The following is a 13,391-nucleotide window of genomic DNA, read 5'->3' on the forward strand; positions in this document are numbered from 1 at the left end:
GGATTGAGTTTAGAAAACAGAACCTATTTTATTTACTTATTTTTTAATTCTTACCTAAGATACGTGCATTGATTTTAGAGAGAGAGGAACATCCATGTGAGAGAAGCACCAGTGGGTTGCCGCCTTCGCACCCAGTTCACTACTGTTAGGGTAGAGAGACCTGTAGCCTCTGCGGTTGGCTACTTGGGGCATTTGGTGTATGGGGGATTATATCTGCCATTTTGAAAAAAAAATTAATACTATATTTAACTTTCAAGTTCTGCCACTGAGTCTGCCAGAGAAGATTCTTTGAGCCTGGTTGCTGAACTTCAAGAAAAGCTTCAGGAAGAAAAAGCCAAGTTTTTAGAACAGCTTGAAGAGCAGGAGAAGAGGAAGCAGGAGGAGGTGCGGAGCGTGCGCACGGCCTTGATTGCCGAACAGCAGGTGAGTCCTGCCCCTCAGTGTTTAAACATCTTCCTGATAAAAGCATTCTCTTTTTAAAGGCCATTGTGTCACACGGACGGGTGCTTCGAAAGGAAACAGTCCTAGATTAGAAATTGGGACGTAAATTATACTCCTAGTTTCTTAGCTACTTCTGTGATCTTAGATATGTCACTTAATCTTCTTAAAACTCAGATTAGTTTTCTTGCAAAATGAAAGTGTTTATACTTAGATGATAATCTCTAAAATTTTATTTTTCTAAATTACATGCTATACTGATCAGTACAATTTTTTTTACTTTTATCCCAGAAATCTGTTATAGTTGATATGCACATTTAATATGTGTAGTCCCCCCCAAAAATGGTAATTTTAAATTTTCTTTCTAGCCCGGCCAGGCGTGGCTTGGTGGTTAAGCGTCGACCTGGGATCCAGGCGATCAGGGTTCGATTCCCGGTCAGGGCACATGCCCGGGTTGTGGGCTTGATCAATGACTCTCTCATCATTGATGTTTCTGTCTCTCTCTCTCCCTCTCCTTTCCTCTCTATGAAATCAATAAAGATATATTAATAAAAATTAAAAAAATTTCTTTCTACAGTTTTTAAAAAATGTCTGTTGGGACAGATTTAAAGTGTATTCGAAAACCCTTAGGAATTTTACATTTTAAGGACTGGGAAAGGAAAGAAGAGCCTGAAATCAATATTTCTCTCTCTCCCACTCTCTTTGAAAAGCAATGGAAAAAATATCCTTGGGTGAAGATTGAAAAATAAATAAAAATAGAAAAGGCAAACTGGGGGCGGGGGAGAAAGATTTCTTAAAAAAAAAAACATCGTTGCCCTGGCTGATGGGCTCAGTGGTTAGAGCATCAGCCTGCGAACCAAAGGGTCACAGGTTCCATTCCCGGTCAAGGGCACGTACCTGGGTTGTGGGTTTGCTCCCACCCCAGGTTGGGGGCGTGCGGGAGGCAACCAATCGACGTGTCTCTCGCATCGATGTTTCTCTCCCACCCTCCCTCCAATATCCTCATGTGATGATTAACAAAAATAAGTAAATGCTAAACGTCATTTATAAATTGCGCTTTATTTTCTTCACATACTAACGTACTGTGTGAAAGTGTTTGCAGGGTTATTTCTTTTAGCCCCAGCTTCTTGTGCATGCAGATAATTTACCTGCTTACCGTTCTGTGTTCCAGACCAATTTTAACACTGTTTTAACAAGAGAAAAGATGAGGAAAGAAAACATCATTAACGACCTCAGCGACAAGTTGAAAAGCACGATGCAGCAGCAAGAGCGAGATAAAGGTCAGTAACGTTTTGTAGCGACGCCCGTTCCTTTCCGAACCGGACGCCGTCTTCCGTGGCCCTGACGCCGCTTTGGCGGTGCCCGCAGATCTGATCGAGTCGCTGTCCGAGGACCGCGCCCGCCTGCTGGAGGAGAAGCGGCGGCTGGAGGAGCAGGTGAGCAAGCTGCGCGGGAGCAGCTTCGCTGCGGCCCCCGAGCTTCATGGAGCGTGTGGCCCTGAACTCCCAGGCGACGCCGAGAAGTCGGCCCTGGAGACCCCAGACGAAGGCAGAGTGGACTCGACCCTGGAGACGAGCATGATGTCCGTCCAGTGAGTGCCCCTCCGCAGCCGCTGGGCGCCTCGGGCGTTTCAGCAGTAGTGCTGGGCAGTGGGGGGAGGGAGAGGTTTCTAAGGTGGTGCAGAGGTTCAGTGGTGGGGGGGGTGTGGTTGGAGATCAAACGTGTAGCATGGGGACTGTAGGAGGTGACCCCAGATTGTACAGTTGAATTTGGCGATAGTAGATTTTCAGCGTCATCTCCCCTGCCTCCAAAATGGTAAGTGATGTGTGTGAATTAACTCGGAGGGACTCCACAGTGTGTGCACGTATCACATCATCACAGTGTAGACGTTAAATGTACAATTTATTTCTCAGTAATGCATCAATATAAAATAAAAGCCACCCTATTTCTATTTTTTCTTTTCTAATTAGTTTTTAACTATTTTTTTGTGGTGAGCAGATTCCCACGCAGCCTGTTGACTGGCACACTGGGCACTCAGGAATGCCTGCGAAGTCTTCACTGAGACTTGGGTTATTTTGTACTGAAACTCGGAGCTCCGCAGGCCCACGCGGGCAGGCGGCGTTGGTTGTTTTCAGTTTGGACAGTGAGGCCACCCGAGAATTGCCACTCTATCCATAATGTGGATTCATCCACACAGGACGAAGGAAGGTTCTTAATCCCTGAAAAACACATACAGAACAACTTGACATTTAAAAGGAATTATTCTAGAAAAAGGCATAAACAAATGCTCTGCTTGTAATTTCAAAAAGTTTATAGGTCTCATTTCAGGAGCTGTGGTACAAAGAATGCACTCCATTGAAATGCACCCTAACTTAAACAGGGTGCTTTCTGAAATTTAGCACAGTCCCTTACATTTTAAAGTGCTTATAGTAATAGTTAAATTTCTAAAATCCTTTTGAAGAGTGTAAAGTCCTGAACTTTAAGGCTTAAACTAAAATAATCCATTCTCTCTTAGAGAAAATATCCACATGCTGTCTGAGGAGCAGCAGAGAATCATGCTGTTAGAACGGGTAAGTAAATTGTCATCTGGAAGTGCAGTGCTTACTGTGTTCACTCTGGGTGCAGTTAGATGAACCTCATGCTTAAGACATGGCTCTGCTTGTGTTTATAAGTTAGTTCTTTTAATGGTTATTTTTGCAGTTACTATTTTGAGAAGTGGCCAAACAGTTGGCAGTATTATTTCAAGCCTCTTATTTGTCCTATATTTCCAAGAGATGAGGTCTGTGTTAGAACAGAGGTTAGTGGTCTTTATAAAGTAAATAATATACAATAATATTTTTAATCAGTAGCTCAGAATTCATCAAAACATTATAAGTACGAGTTCTGCATATTATAGAAACAAAGCATTAAATACCTGAATTGGGCAAACATAGATTATGTGAATGATGAAATAGTGTTGTGTTTTTTATAGAGATTAATTGAACATGAAAACACTGGCAGTAAGTGGTTTCCTCCCGATTGCATTACAGAGCACATCTCATTCCCTAGGGCTTTAAGATTTTCAGCAAATTTTTTTGTTCTTTACAAGCTTATTGTCTATGGATCTAGTAAAAATAGTACAACTTTGTGCTCTAGCATGCTCTTTTCATTTTGTTTTTTTGTTATTAAAGGGTTGTATGATCACTTACATCAGCATCAACTGCAGATGTTGTATATGCTAATCCCTCCTCTTAGGCCAGAGCTACTAGCAGAGCTTTGGGGACCGATCCCAGCCATTTACTGCATACTTAAAAGTGATGTGATTCTACTGCATAGTCAACTGTAGAGCCCTGGGCTTGGGTAAATGTACTAAAGTTGATCTAATTATCTTTTAAGCCGGTAAATAATTAAAACAGTGGGAAAGGATCTGTGAAGAAACATTTCCCACTAACTCAGTACTAGAACCGAGCAGCAATCTGCACTTAGAGAAGATGCTGTCGTCGTGTTCAGGCTGAGTAGGTACAAGGATAAACAGCAGGTCTCTCCCCCCCGCAGACGTTACAGTTGAAAGAAGAAGAGAACAAGCGGCTAAGCCAGAGACTGGTAAGTCCGTCGTGTTTCATCACAAAGAAGGTAAATTTGTCCAGTGAAAGTGATTGTTGAAGGAAAGGAAGTATATTCATGAACCACATAAATCTGGATGCTTAGAAGCTGGGCAGAGGCCGTGTGTGTAACAGTGAACGAAATGTTTGCAGCGAGGACCTGAAGAGCGCCCTGCTCTGATGGTATGAGCTTTATGAACTGTTGGTTTCTTTTCTAGATGTCTCAGAGCATGTCTTCGGTATCCTCCAGGCATTCCGAAAAGATAGCTATTAGAGAGTAAGTATTTTGTGTATATTTTGTGGTGGGTTTTTCTGTGAAAATTTTACTGAACTGAATAATGTTGAATTGTATTGTTAGAAAATTTTATTAAAAAGCACGGCTTTTCTAAATTATTATTTCTGGTGATGTTAGGAAATGTTTCTGATTAGAGCTTTAATTATTACTTATGTATAAATGTTCCCAAAGCTTTTTTGACACTACTGCCACCTCTTTTAAATTCCACCTGTCTCCTTAGTCTTTTTAAATTTTAGATTGGAGAGTCTTGACTTTTTAAGTTACAGTGTTTTCTCATTTGTTGCCCTGGCCGGTGTGATCCAGTGGTTAGTATTGACGTGCACGCCTAAGGGTCAGGGGTTTGATTCTGAGTTGTAGGTTGGAACCCTGGCGCCCGTTGGGGCCCTTCAGGAGGCAAACAATTGATGTGTCGTTGACCCCTCCCCCCCTTGGGCGTGCCCCCCCCTCCCCCCCCCCCCCGCCGCCAAGATAAAAAATGGAAGAAATACACTTGGGTGATGATTAACCAAAAAAAAAATAGTTTTCTCACTTTTGTGTTGACTTTTTTCATTGATATGCTAAAAATTTATGTGTTAAATTGATGAAACAACAGACGATCTTCCTGGACCGAAGTCCCCCATGTCAGTGCTGCGTTGGGTGTGGGCTGCGGAAGGGGAGGGTCTCGGGTAATAAAGCTGCTCTAGCAGCTGGTGAATGCTGGTCAGTTTCCTCTGCCTGTCAGCACAGATACAAAATCAGCAAGCTAAATATTTGAAAATATTTTGTCTATAATAGGTTTGTTTACCAAATTTTTGGTTGTCAAATATTACTGACCTGTAAGTAATTATTAGAATTTTATTTTTTCTCAGTGATTTGAAAGGGTGGTATCTGACTTGACCTTCCAGCTATGTGTCAAATCACATCAGTTTATGGCGTCTCAAAGATAAGAGAGGTGAACTTTTTAAAAAAGAAAGGAAAAACTCCTGAGAGAGGCCCCACCTGCCTTTCTAAACGTATCTTCTGGTGTTTAGCTGAAGCAGTGCCTTATCTCGTTAGGGGGGCTGCCGGGGGCTGCAGGGTAAACATGATCGAGTAGAAGCCTTTCCACCTACCAGCTTCCTCATGGTTTTGATGATCTGTTAGGTGTAGGGCTTACTTATTTTGACACCAAGGAATCTGAGGACTTTTAAGGGCTCTTGATACTTGAACATTTCTAAATTCGTCATCTCCATTGTTTAAGCCTCATAACAGCGTGAACCTGCTCAGAGCAGGTTCAGTGGCCTTTTCTCTGGAGTTGCAGAGCCGTGTGCCTGGAGGCTGGAGGGATAGTGTACAGACTGCTTTAGCACTGGGCTGTAAATGTTTGCGCCCTTTAATTTGTGTTTCTCATGAAAGGTTAGGATGGTGCCCTCTTCATGCAACTAGATGAACTGTGAAGGGGGTTTTCCTCCCCTCATTTTTTTCCTTAAACAGTAGATAGCATTACAAATTTTATTTTAAAAAATGTTTGGTCTCTGACCATTGCTCGTGTCATTCTTTGAACATCTATGAATCGCCAGAAGTGCCATTAGGAGCCGGGTAAAGTATATGTATATATCCTGTAAATATGAAAATTAACATGGTGTTGATATTTCAATATGTAGTTGACCACTGCAGAACATATACTTAAGTTTTAGGGTAGGGCGACAGCGACTTCTCGGGCAGTGCAGTGACTCCTGCGTTCAGTTTCCAGGTGGGAGATCTGGTCCTAATCATCCTGGACGAGCGCCACGACAATTACGTGCTGTTCACTGTGAGTCCCACCTTGTATTTCCTGCATTCAGAGTCTTTGCCTGCCCTGGACCTCAAACCAGGTGAGGGTGGTAAGTGTCACGTCCATTATTAAAATAATAACCCGGAGTGGGGAGAGCATAGTAAAGGTTTTTCTTCCCTGTCTAAGTATATCAGAATTAAGTAACTAAAGGGAGCTCTGCTTAATCTGTTTGTTTATAAAATCTGCAGTATCCAGATTACTTTACTGGATTCTGTTGACAGTTCACAATAGACATAGTTAATGCAGTTGGGCCAAATATCTCATATCCTAGCAATAGCAGAATTAAATTGTCACAATTCTTAGGCAAATTCAACTGACTTAAGCTTACATGCTTATTTGTTTATAACATTACCTTTCTTTGGCAAATTATAAAATGTCTTTTCTGTCTTATTTATCATCCAGTGTTTCTACTTTATTTTTTTTATTAAATTTGTCAATACTTAAACATTTTTAAAAGGCAATGATAAGCTTTGTTAAAATATACTGGATTATTCTGTCTGTTATCTCCCAGAGGGAAACCATATAATTAGGCTGAGGTGGGCACGTGAAGATGTAAATAGACCTTGCCTAACCCTCGTCAGCTGTTTACGTGCCCAGACTGTGTCCACACTGCCCTGCTGGGCACCGGGGCACTGATGTGAGACAGCTGCAGGTCCTGCCCTGAAGCACTGGCGCTGAAAGCGCTGCCCCTCAAGCAGCAGGGCTTTTCTTAGGATGTAGGAAATAACTCGTCTGCTTCCAGAGTGGAAAAGGTCACCTCTGTGAGCACCTCCAGCAGGTGGCCCTGTGGAGCTGAGTCGGAGTTTCTACATGTAGTTTATAATTTATGCTGGATTGTTTGCATTTCTTTTGACTTCGTTAGTTCTGTGATTTGGCTTACCACCTGTATTTAATGAGTAAATAAAACCAAGATTACTGGTTGGAAAGCAGGATGAATTCAGTGTTGTGCTGAACACTGTCCTGCATTTTCGTGGCTTCGGCCATTGCACGTATCTCGCGTTCTCCCGGTCTAGGAGTTGCGTAGGTCTCGACTCTGACAGGTACATTTTGTGATAATTATAACTGTACTTTTAAAAAGAAACTAATGACTCGATTTAATAGCTTCAGGTGTGTCTAGAAGACCCTGGGTGCTTGGAAAAGTAATGGAAAAGGAGTACTGTCAAGCCAAAAAGGTAAACACCGGCGTGCGCTGCAGACCTGGGGCACGCAGGGAACTCCCACGCTGCTTAGTAGACGCTCCCGGCAGTGCTGTCGTCCGTCTTTCTGCGCACTGGGGTTAGACCTTGAATTTAATGGGTGTGAGTTTGAACCAGCAGTTTCATGAGTATTTGTGTATTTTATCTGTAGGTAGTAGACGTAAATTACCAACAATTCACGGACCTCTATAGGAAAACCATAAGTTTCTGTTCTGTGACTGTTGGTATTAGTGTTTTCATGTACAAAAAAGAACACAGCCTGGCTGCTGATGCCACTAGAGGTAGAGTGGATGTTTCTTATGTTCACACGCTACTCCCACTGAAGTAAAGTATTGATGGCTGGAAACGCGCCTGACCGAGATGAGCAGGAGCGGAGCCCTTGAGCCTTCGCCCCGACTCACTGTTGCCGTGGGCCCCTTTGCTCCAAAACACTGATAGAACTTAGACTGTGTAGTAGTGAGGTCTCTCGGTACTTTAAAAGTATGACTTACGGCTCAATTTGTGCTGTGTCCTTCCATCAACACTAGTGGCTCAATACATTTTCTCCTGGCGAGGGGTAGATCCTACATAGTTTGACAAAGACAGCCCCCCCAATACTCTAGCTTTGAGGAGTAGGCTATGATGGTCCCTGTGTGACTTGGTTTCTTTTTTCCTAGGCACAAAACAGATTTAAAGTTCCTTTGGGAACAAAGTTTTACAGAGTAAAAGCTGTGTCGTGGAATAAGAAAGTATAACTTATGGAAGAAATCAGTACGTCCTGTGACATTTTCCTGACGTATCCTACAGTGTTCATTCATCACTCCACAAACTGCAAGCCATCTTTTTATACAAAAGTCACCGAGACCATGTGCTTCCTGGGCGTCCGTCACCTTTCTAACTGGCTACATACACTTTAGGAACAATAAACTCAGCAAGACCCTTGGCTGAATTAAAATGGTTTTGGTTTTGTTTTGTTTTTATCCAAATAACTAGAAATATGGACCAAACTAGTTCATTTCTCAAAGGGCATACCCTGTGCATTGTGGCTCATGATTAGCCATGTTAATTGCCTGTTACAGATACATTAGCTTGAACTTAGGTAGTAAATGTTAGTTGTTATTACCAGCATTTGTCCTTTTGTGAAATCAGCATCAAAAACTTGCACTCTTAATACATTCTTTATAAAATGTATAAATTCTTCAAAACTATTTAAAGGGGTGTTTACTGCATGCAGATAATCATAATTTTGAGTTTGCCTCTGTAGATTACTAAAGCAGATTGTTTCATTTATTTTTTTTAAATGCCCTTTGATGTTTCAAAACAAAAAGGAACTCGATTTGATGGATTGATTTTTAAGATCAGCCATAATTTGCAGCCTTTACAGGCACTTTCAGCAGACTGGTCACCTGGGTTCTCACGGGAAGAGCCTGCCGCTGACGCGGCGCTGCAGCCTTCCTGATGACTGTTCTGTCTGGAATAACCCATCGATGAAATTACAATTCATGGTTGTTTCAGAAAAACATATTCATTGTACAGTAACCATTTAGAGGTCATTTAAATAATAAAATACTGTATTGTAAAACATGTAGAATTTTAAACAATAAAGATTTGAACCTGTAAATGTGTGTGCCTTTTAAGGAGGGTACATTTTAATATATTTGAGTGAGTGCTGGGGTGTGGGAAAACTTGTTCTGTATTATATCAAAAGAAACATGTTAATTTCAGAAATGTTCTTTAATTATATTCTATGTAACAGGGTAAAACAGTGTTACGTAGATCAGAACCGTGTAACCTGGATCTTTTAGACAGATGCCGTGGAGCGAAGGTATTTAATGAGTTAGTTGAGTTGGATGCGACTTGTTTCAGGTTGTTGCTAGAAAACAAGAAAATGATTTCCCCCCCCAGAAAATATTTAATTTCTTCATAAAAATAAGTTAAATATTTTTTTAAATATGTATGTCTAACAGTACAGAAAATGGAAAAACGCCGTGGTGTGTAGAAAATGGAACCTGACATACTGATGAATAAATGAACACGTGACTTCACCTGTTTCTACGTGATCCTTTCGTGGCATCTTGGTGCAGGGAGCACCGCAGCCCTCGTTGCGTTCTGCGCAGAGCGGGTCTTTAAAGAGGTTTGGTTGGGGCTAAAGGCATCTGCCAGAGGGGCCGTTTCTACTTAAATTTGCTTCAGATTTAATCCACGGTCCTGGTGCTGTGGCTTCATAGTGGGCTGAGCACATCCCGTCCGTCAGCCCCTCATGTTGCCCTTGAGCTTCGTTGCTTGCTTCTTTTCTTAGACCCACCGTGTCCGTGTTCACATGCACACTTATAAAGCAGAAAGGAAATGCAGTTTTCTTTGTTAAAAAGAAAACGAGTGAAACCTGAAGATCAAAACTCGTAACTGTACCTTACCTTTGGGTGATGAAGGAAAATGGACCGAGAGTTTTGGCATCAGAGTGTTTGGGGAAGTTGCACAACCTCTACACCATTTTATACACGAGAAAACTGGGTTCAATGATAGGACCGACCTCAGGGTTAATTTGAAGATTATGTAATAAAAGTTAAAAATATAAAGCGCTTTGGACAATTTCAGGAAACAGAATTGGTGCTCAGTGAGCGGGAGCTGTTGTGAAGGTTTCTTTACAGTCGATTTCCCTGTTGAAGTTCGCCCGCCACGTGGCCGTGCCGGAATCACCAAGGTGCTTGTCCGTTCCTCTCGGGACACTCGGGGCGCGAAGCACTGGACAGTCGGGCACCGCACAGCAAAGCTTCGGCCCGTGACAGGCATGCACAGCGGTGGTCTCATGAGATTATCCGGGGCTGAGAGTCCCTGCCGCCCGGGACATCCTGGCCATGGGGACGCAGCAGGCATTGCCCGTGATGGTGCTGCTCTGTCGCCTGAGAGTGTAACACGCAGCTGTGTACAGCACATGACACTTAATGATAAACGACCACGTTACTGGTTGACGCATTTACTGTACTTTTTATGGTTGATTTTTACTGAGTTTGTAGACAGTATATTAGTTAGTTAACCTCATGTGTGCGGTCTAGGGATTTGGCATTTTTATACCTTGCAGCGTACTCACCTCACTAATCCTAGAAATCACCCGTCACTGCAGCTTACCGCAGTATTACCGATTCTGTTTTCCTTCCCGTCCCCACCTTCTCTCCGGTGTCCGCCCCTGTGGTTTCTGTCTGAGTGCGGTGTGTTCGTTGGTTGTTGAGCTTTCACGTGTGAGTGAGATCACGTGGGGTTTGTCTTACGGCTGCCCAATACTCCGCTGTGTGGGTGTGCTGCATCTTAGCTGTTGTTTAAGACTCGGCTCTTTCTACTTATTAAAAAAAAGTCTGTAAAACAGCAGCCGTGTTCTGCCAGCGCAGCCGCATCTCGCGATCCTAGTCTCCCGACTGCGCGTGCCTCCGCTTGACTAATCGCACGCCCTGCAGGCTCGGTGCAGCCTAAGGCTCGTGGCGCCCCGGTCGTGCGCGGGAGCGTCCTCGTCTCCGTGTCCACTCGCCCTTTGAAAGGACTCGTATTAGGAGGGACCCGGGCTCCTCGGTCCCGTCTACCTTCCCAGAGACGGGGGGCTGTGTCCTGCGTGACGGGAGGCTAGCGATGGGGGCCGGGGCCAGGCAGGCACTGCCCGCGCAGCGACTCCTGGGAATTTGCTCCACGTCGGGAGCTGGCAGGAGCTGCGCTCGCTGTTCAGTGCTGCTCGGCGAGGGGGCAGCTTCAGCGCCGCCTGGGAGCTGGTTGGACGGGAGACTCCGCAGCCCTGTCTCAGGCTCAGCTGCTTGGACGCTGGAGGTGGGTCGAGGAAACCTCATCTTCCCAAGCCCTCGGGGCCCCCGGTGCAGGTCAGGGTCTGAGACGCACTGCGCCGGGTGGGGGGGGGCCCGGGGAGGCAGGGCGGGCTCCTTAGAGTAGGGGAAGGGGCTGTACTTTGGGCAGAGGACCGAGATGGATGCTCCCTCCTGGTTTGCTGGGCAGTGAGGGGCTCCCTGGAACTTGGGCTCTCAGTGTTAAAACTCGGGGAGCCCTGGCAGACCGGATGGCCAGCTGTCGTCCTGGTGGGGTGTTGGTGCCCCTGTGACTGCTGTGGGACCCCGCAGCCTCGGCGCCAGGATTGCCGGCCCCGGTCCCCGCCCCACACCGCTCGCTCGGCGTGGACGGGGCAGAATTTCTGCCTGGTCCTCCCTCCCACCCTTCCCAACGCGCCTCCTCCCCCAGCTCCGGCATCACCCTCTCAGAGCGACCGGCAAGTCACAGTTGATTCGAGCCAGGCCGATGGCCTAGGCCAGGGAGCAAGATCTGAAATGCTCCCCGTTCTCTGCGTTTCGTGTGCTTTAAAAACACAAGGTAACAGACCCAAAAGGGAGTCCCTAAGTGCCGTGCCCTCAAACGGACTTAGCTACAGCTGCGGGGCTCCAGGAAATGGAGCCTTAAACCCGTCGATGAGGAATCACCGGCCAGCACCGGACAGGGACCTGCCTGAGACCCGCCACCCTAAGGGAACTGGACAGGCCACGGCCAGGCCACCGTACTGACCTCTCATCCTGTCCAGCGCCCAGGGCTGCTGTCTGTCTGTCAGGTGGTCGCTGCCCGATTCGAGTCGTTGAATAAAGCCAGTGAGATCTCTGAAATTTCCTCAGTTGAATTTTGCTTTTTAACATCTTTGCTTCGTTTTATTTTTCAAAAACTTGGTTGTCTTTAACAAGGTATTTGTGGTCTATGACAGATTGGAGGGGAGAAAGCAAAAACCCCCAAACCTTGTAACCCCCAAACCTTGTCCTCCACACATGCGTTGCTTTCGTGAAATGCCCACGCTGTCCACGAGGTGTCACCTTCCTGCCAGAGTGGATCTTGGAAAGGACGAGTCATCCTGGACCTGAGCAGCCCCCAAATTGGCCGCCTACCACTGCGCTGCTCCAGTTAGAGATTTAGAACAAGCCCAGCCGGCGCGGCTCAGCAGGTGAGCGTCGACCCATGAACCAGGAGGTCAGGGTTCGAGTCCCGGTCAGGCCACAGGCCCGGGTTGTGAGCTCGATCCCCAGTCGGGGGCGTGCAGGAGGCAGCCGATCAATGACTCTCATCACTGATGTTTCTCTCTCTCTCCCTCTCCCTCTCCCTTCCTCTCTCTGAAATTTAAAAAAAAAAGGTTTAGAACAGAGCTTTAGTCCTTAAATGCCAATCGATTGCTATTTGGTATATTATTTATTCTCATGGAGCAAACGGAAGGTGTAATCCCGCTGCCCAATGGGTGGCGTGTCTGAGAGCGTTGTCTGGGTGCCCGGGTGCTGTACGCGGCCTGCTGGGCGTCCTAGGGTGCCTGCGAGGCAGGGGGCGGTAGGACCGTTGTGGGCCTTCCAGAGCACAGGGTTAGTCTAGCTTGTGGCAGAGGTTTTCAAGCTGGCCGTCCTCAGAATCCCCCAGAGGGCTGGTTAAAACAGGGCTGCTGACGGGGCAGGGAATCTGATGTGCCTGGGACCCTGACCTCCAGGTTCATGGGCTGACTCGCAACCACTGAGCCACACTGGCCGGCAGCAAGGACCATTGTTACCCCAGTTTGCAAATGGGGCCACCGAGGCACCGATCGTGCGAGGAACAGGCCCAAGGGCGCGCCTTTGGCGAGTGGCGAGCGGAGGGGTCTAACCCGGGCCGGGGAGCGCGAGGCTGCACGTGGCCCTGGCGCAGGTACTGGGTGCTGGCGACTCGCAGGAGCAGCTGCCAGGACAGCAGCCGCTTTCGGGGCCGCGCAGGATACGGGCTCGCCTTTGTGTTTTCGTAAAGCTGACGAGCCTGACAGGGAGGTCAGACCTTTATTTTATGTAATGGGCTTGAGAGAGAGAGAGAGGGCGGGGGAGAGCGAGACGTGGCTTTGATTTGCTGCTCCGCTTATCTCTGCATTCGTCGGCCAGTTTCTGTATGTGCCCTGACCGGGGATCGAACCTGCAGTCTTGGGGGTATCTGGACCCGCAGTCTTGGGGGTATCTGGACCCGCAGTCTTGGGGGTATCTGCTCTAACCAGCTGAGCTACCTGGTCTGGGCTACAGAAGTTAAACATTTAGGCCTAAAAGATGAAATAAAGAAATCAACCTAAGTGCTGT

At 46.2% G+C, this 13,391-nt stretch overlaps 1 protein-coding gene across 3 annotated transcripts in view; it reads left to right on the plus strand.

Moving 5' to 3' along the window:
• Positions 1–9,326, plus strand: part of RB1CC1 (RB1 inducible coiled-coil 1) — a 37,377-nt gene extending 28,051 nt beyond the window's left edge. For 2 of the 3 annotated variants that reach the window (XM_087825256.1, XM_016198915.2), the window contains 9 exons: positions 258–423; positions 1,610–1,718; positions 1,807–2,029; positions 2,954–3,008; positions 3,973–4,020; positions 4,238–4,296; positions 6,019–6,155; positions 7,208–7,278; positions 7,959–9,326. In XM_087825256.1, the coding sequence (XP_087681382.1) occupies positions 258–423; positions 1,610–1,718; positions 1,807–2,029; positions 2,954–3,008; positions 3,973–4,020; positions 4,238–4,296; positions 6,019–6,155; positions 7,208–7,278; positions 7,959–8,036 (946 nt within the window). In that variant the 3' untranslated portion in view covers positions 8,037–9,326. The remainder of the gene's footprint in view (positions 1–257; positions 424–1,609; positions 1,719–1,806; positions 2,030–2,953; positions 3,009–3,972; positions 4,021–4,237; positions 4,297–6,018; positions 6,156–7,207; positions 7,279–7,958) is intronic. The other variant, XM_016198916.2, reaches the window with a different exon arrangement.
• The last annotated feature ends 4,065 nt before the right edge of the window (positions 9,327–13,391 follow it).

This window comes from Miniopterus natalensis, chromosome 16, assembly GCF_054644295.1.
Source record: "Miniopterus natalensis isolate mMinNat1 chromosome 16, mMinNat1.hap1, whole genome shotgun sequence".
Lineage (NCBI taxonomy): Eukaryota > Metazoa > Chordata > Mammalia > Chiroptera > Miniopteridae > Miniopterus > Miniopterus natalensis.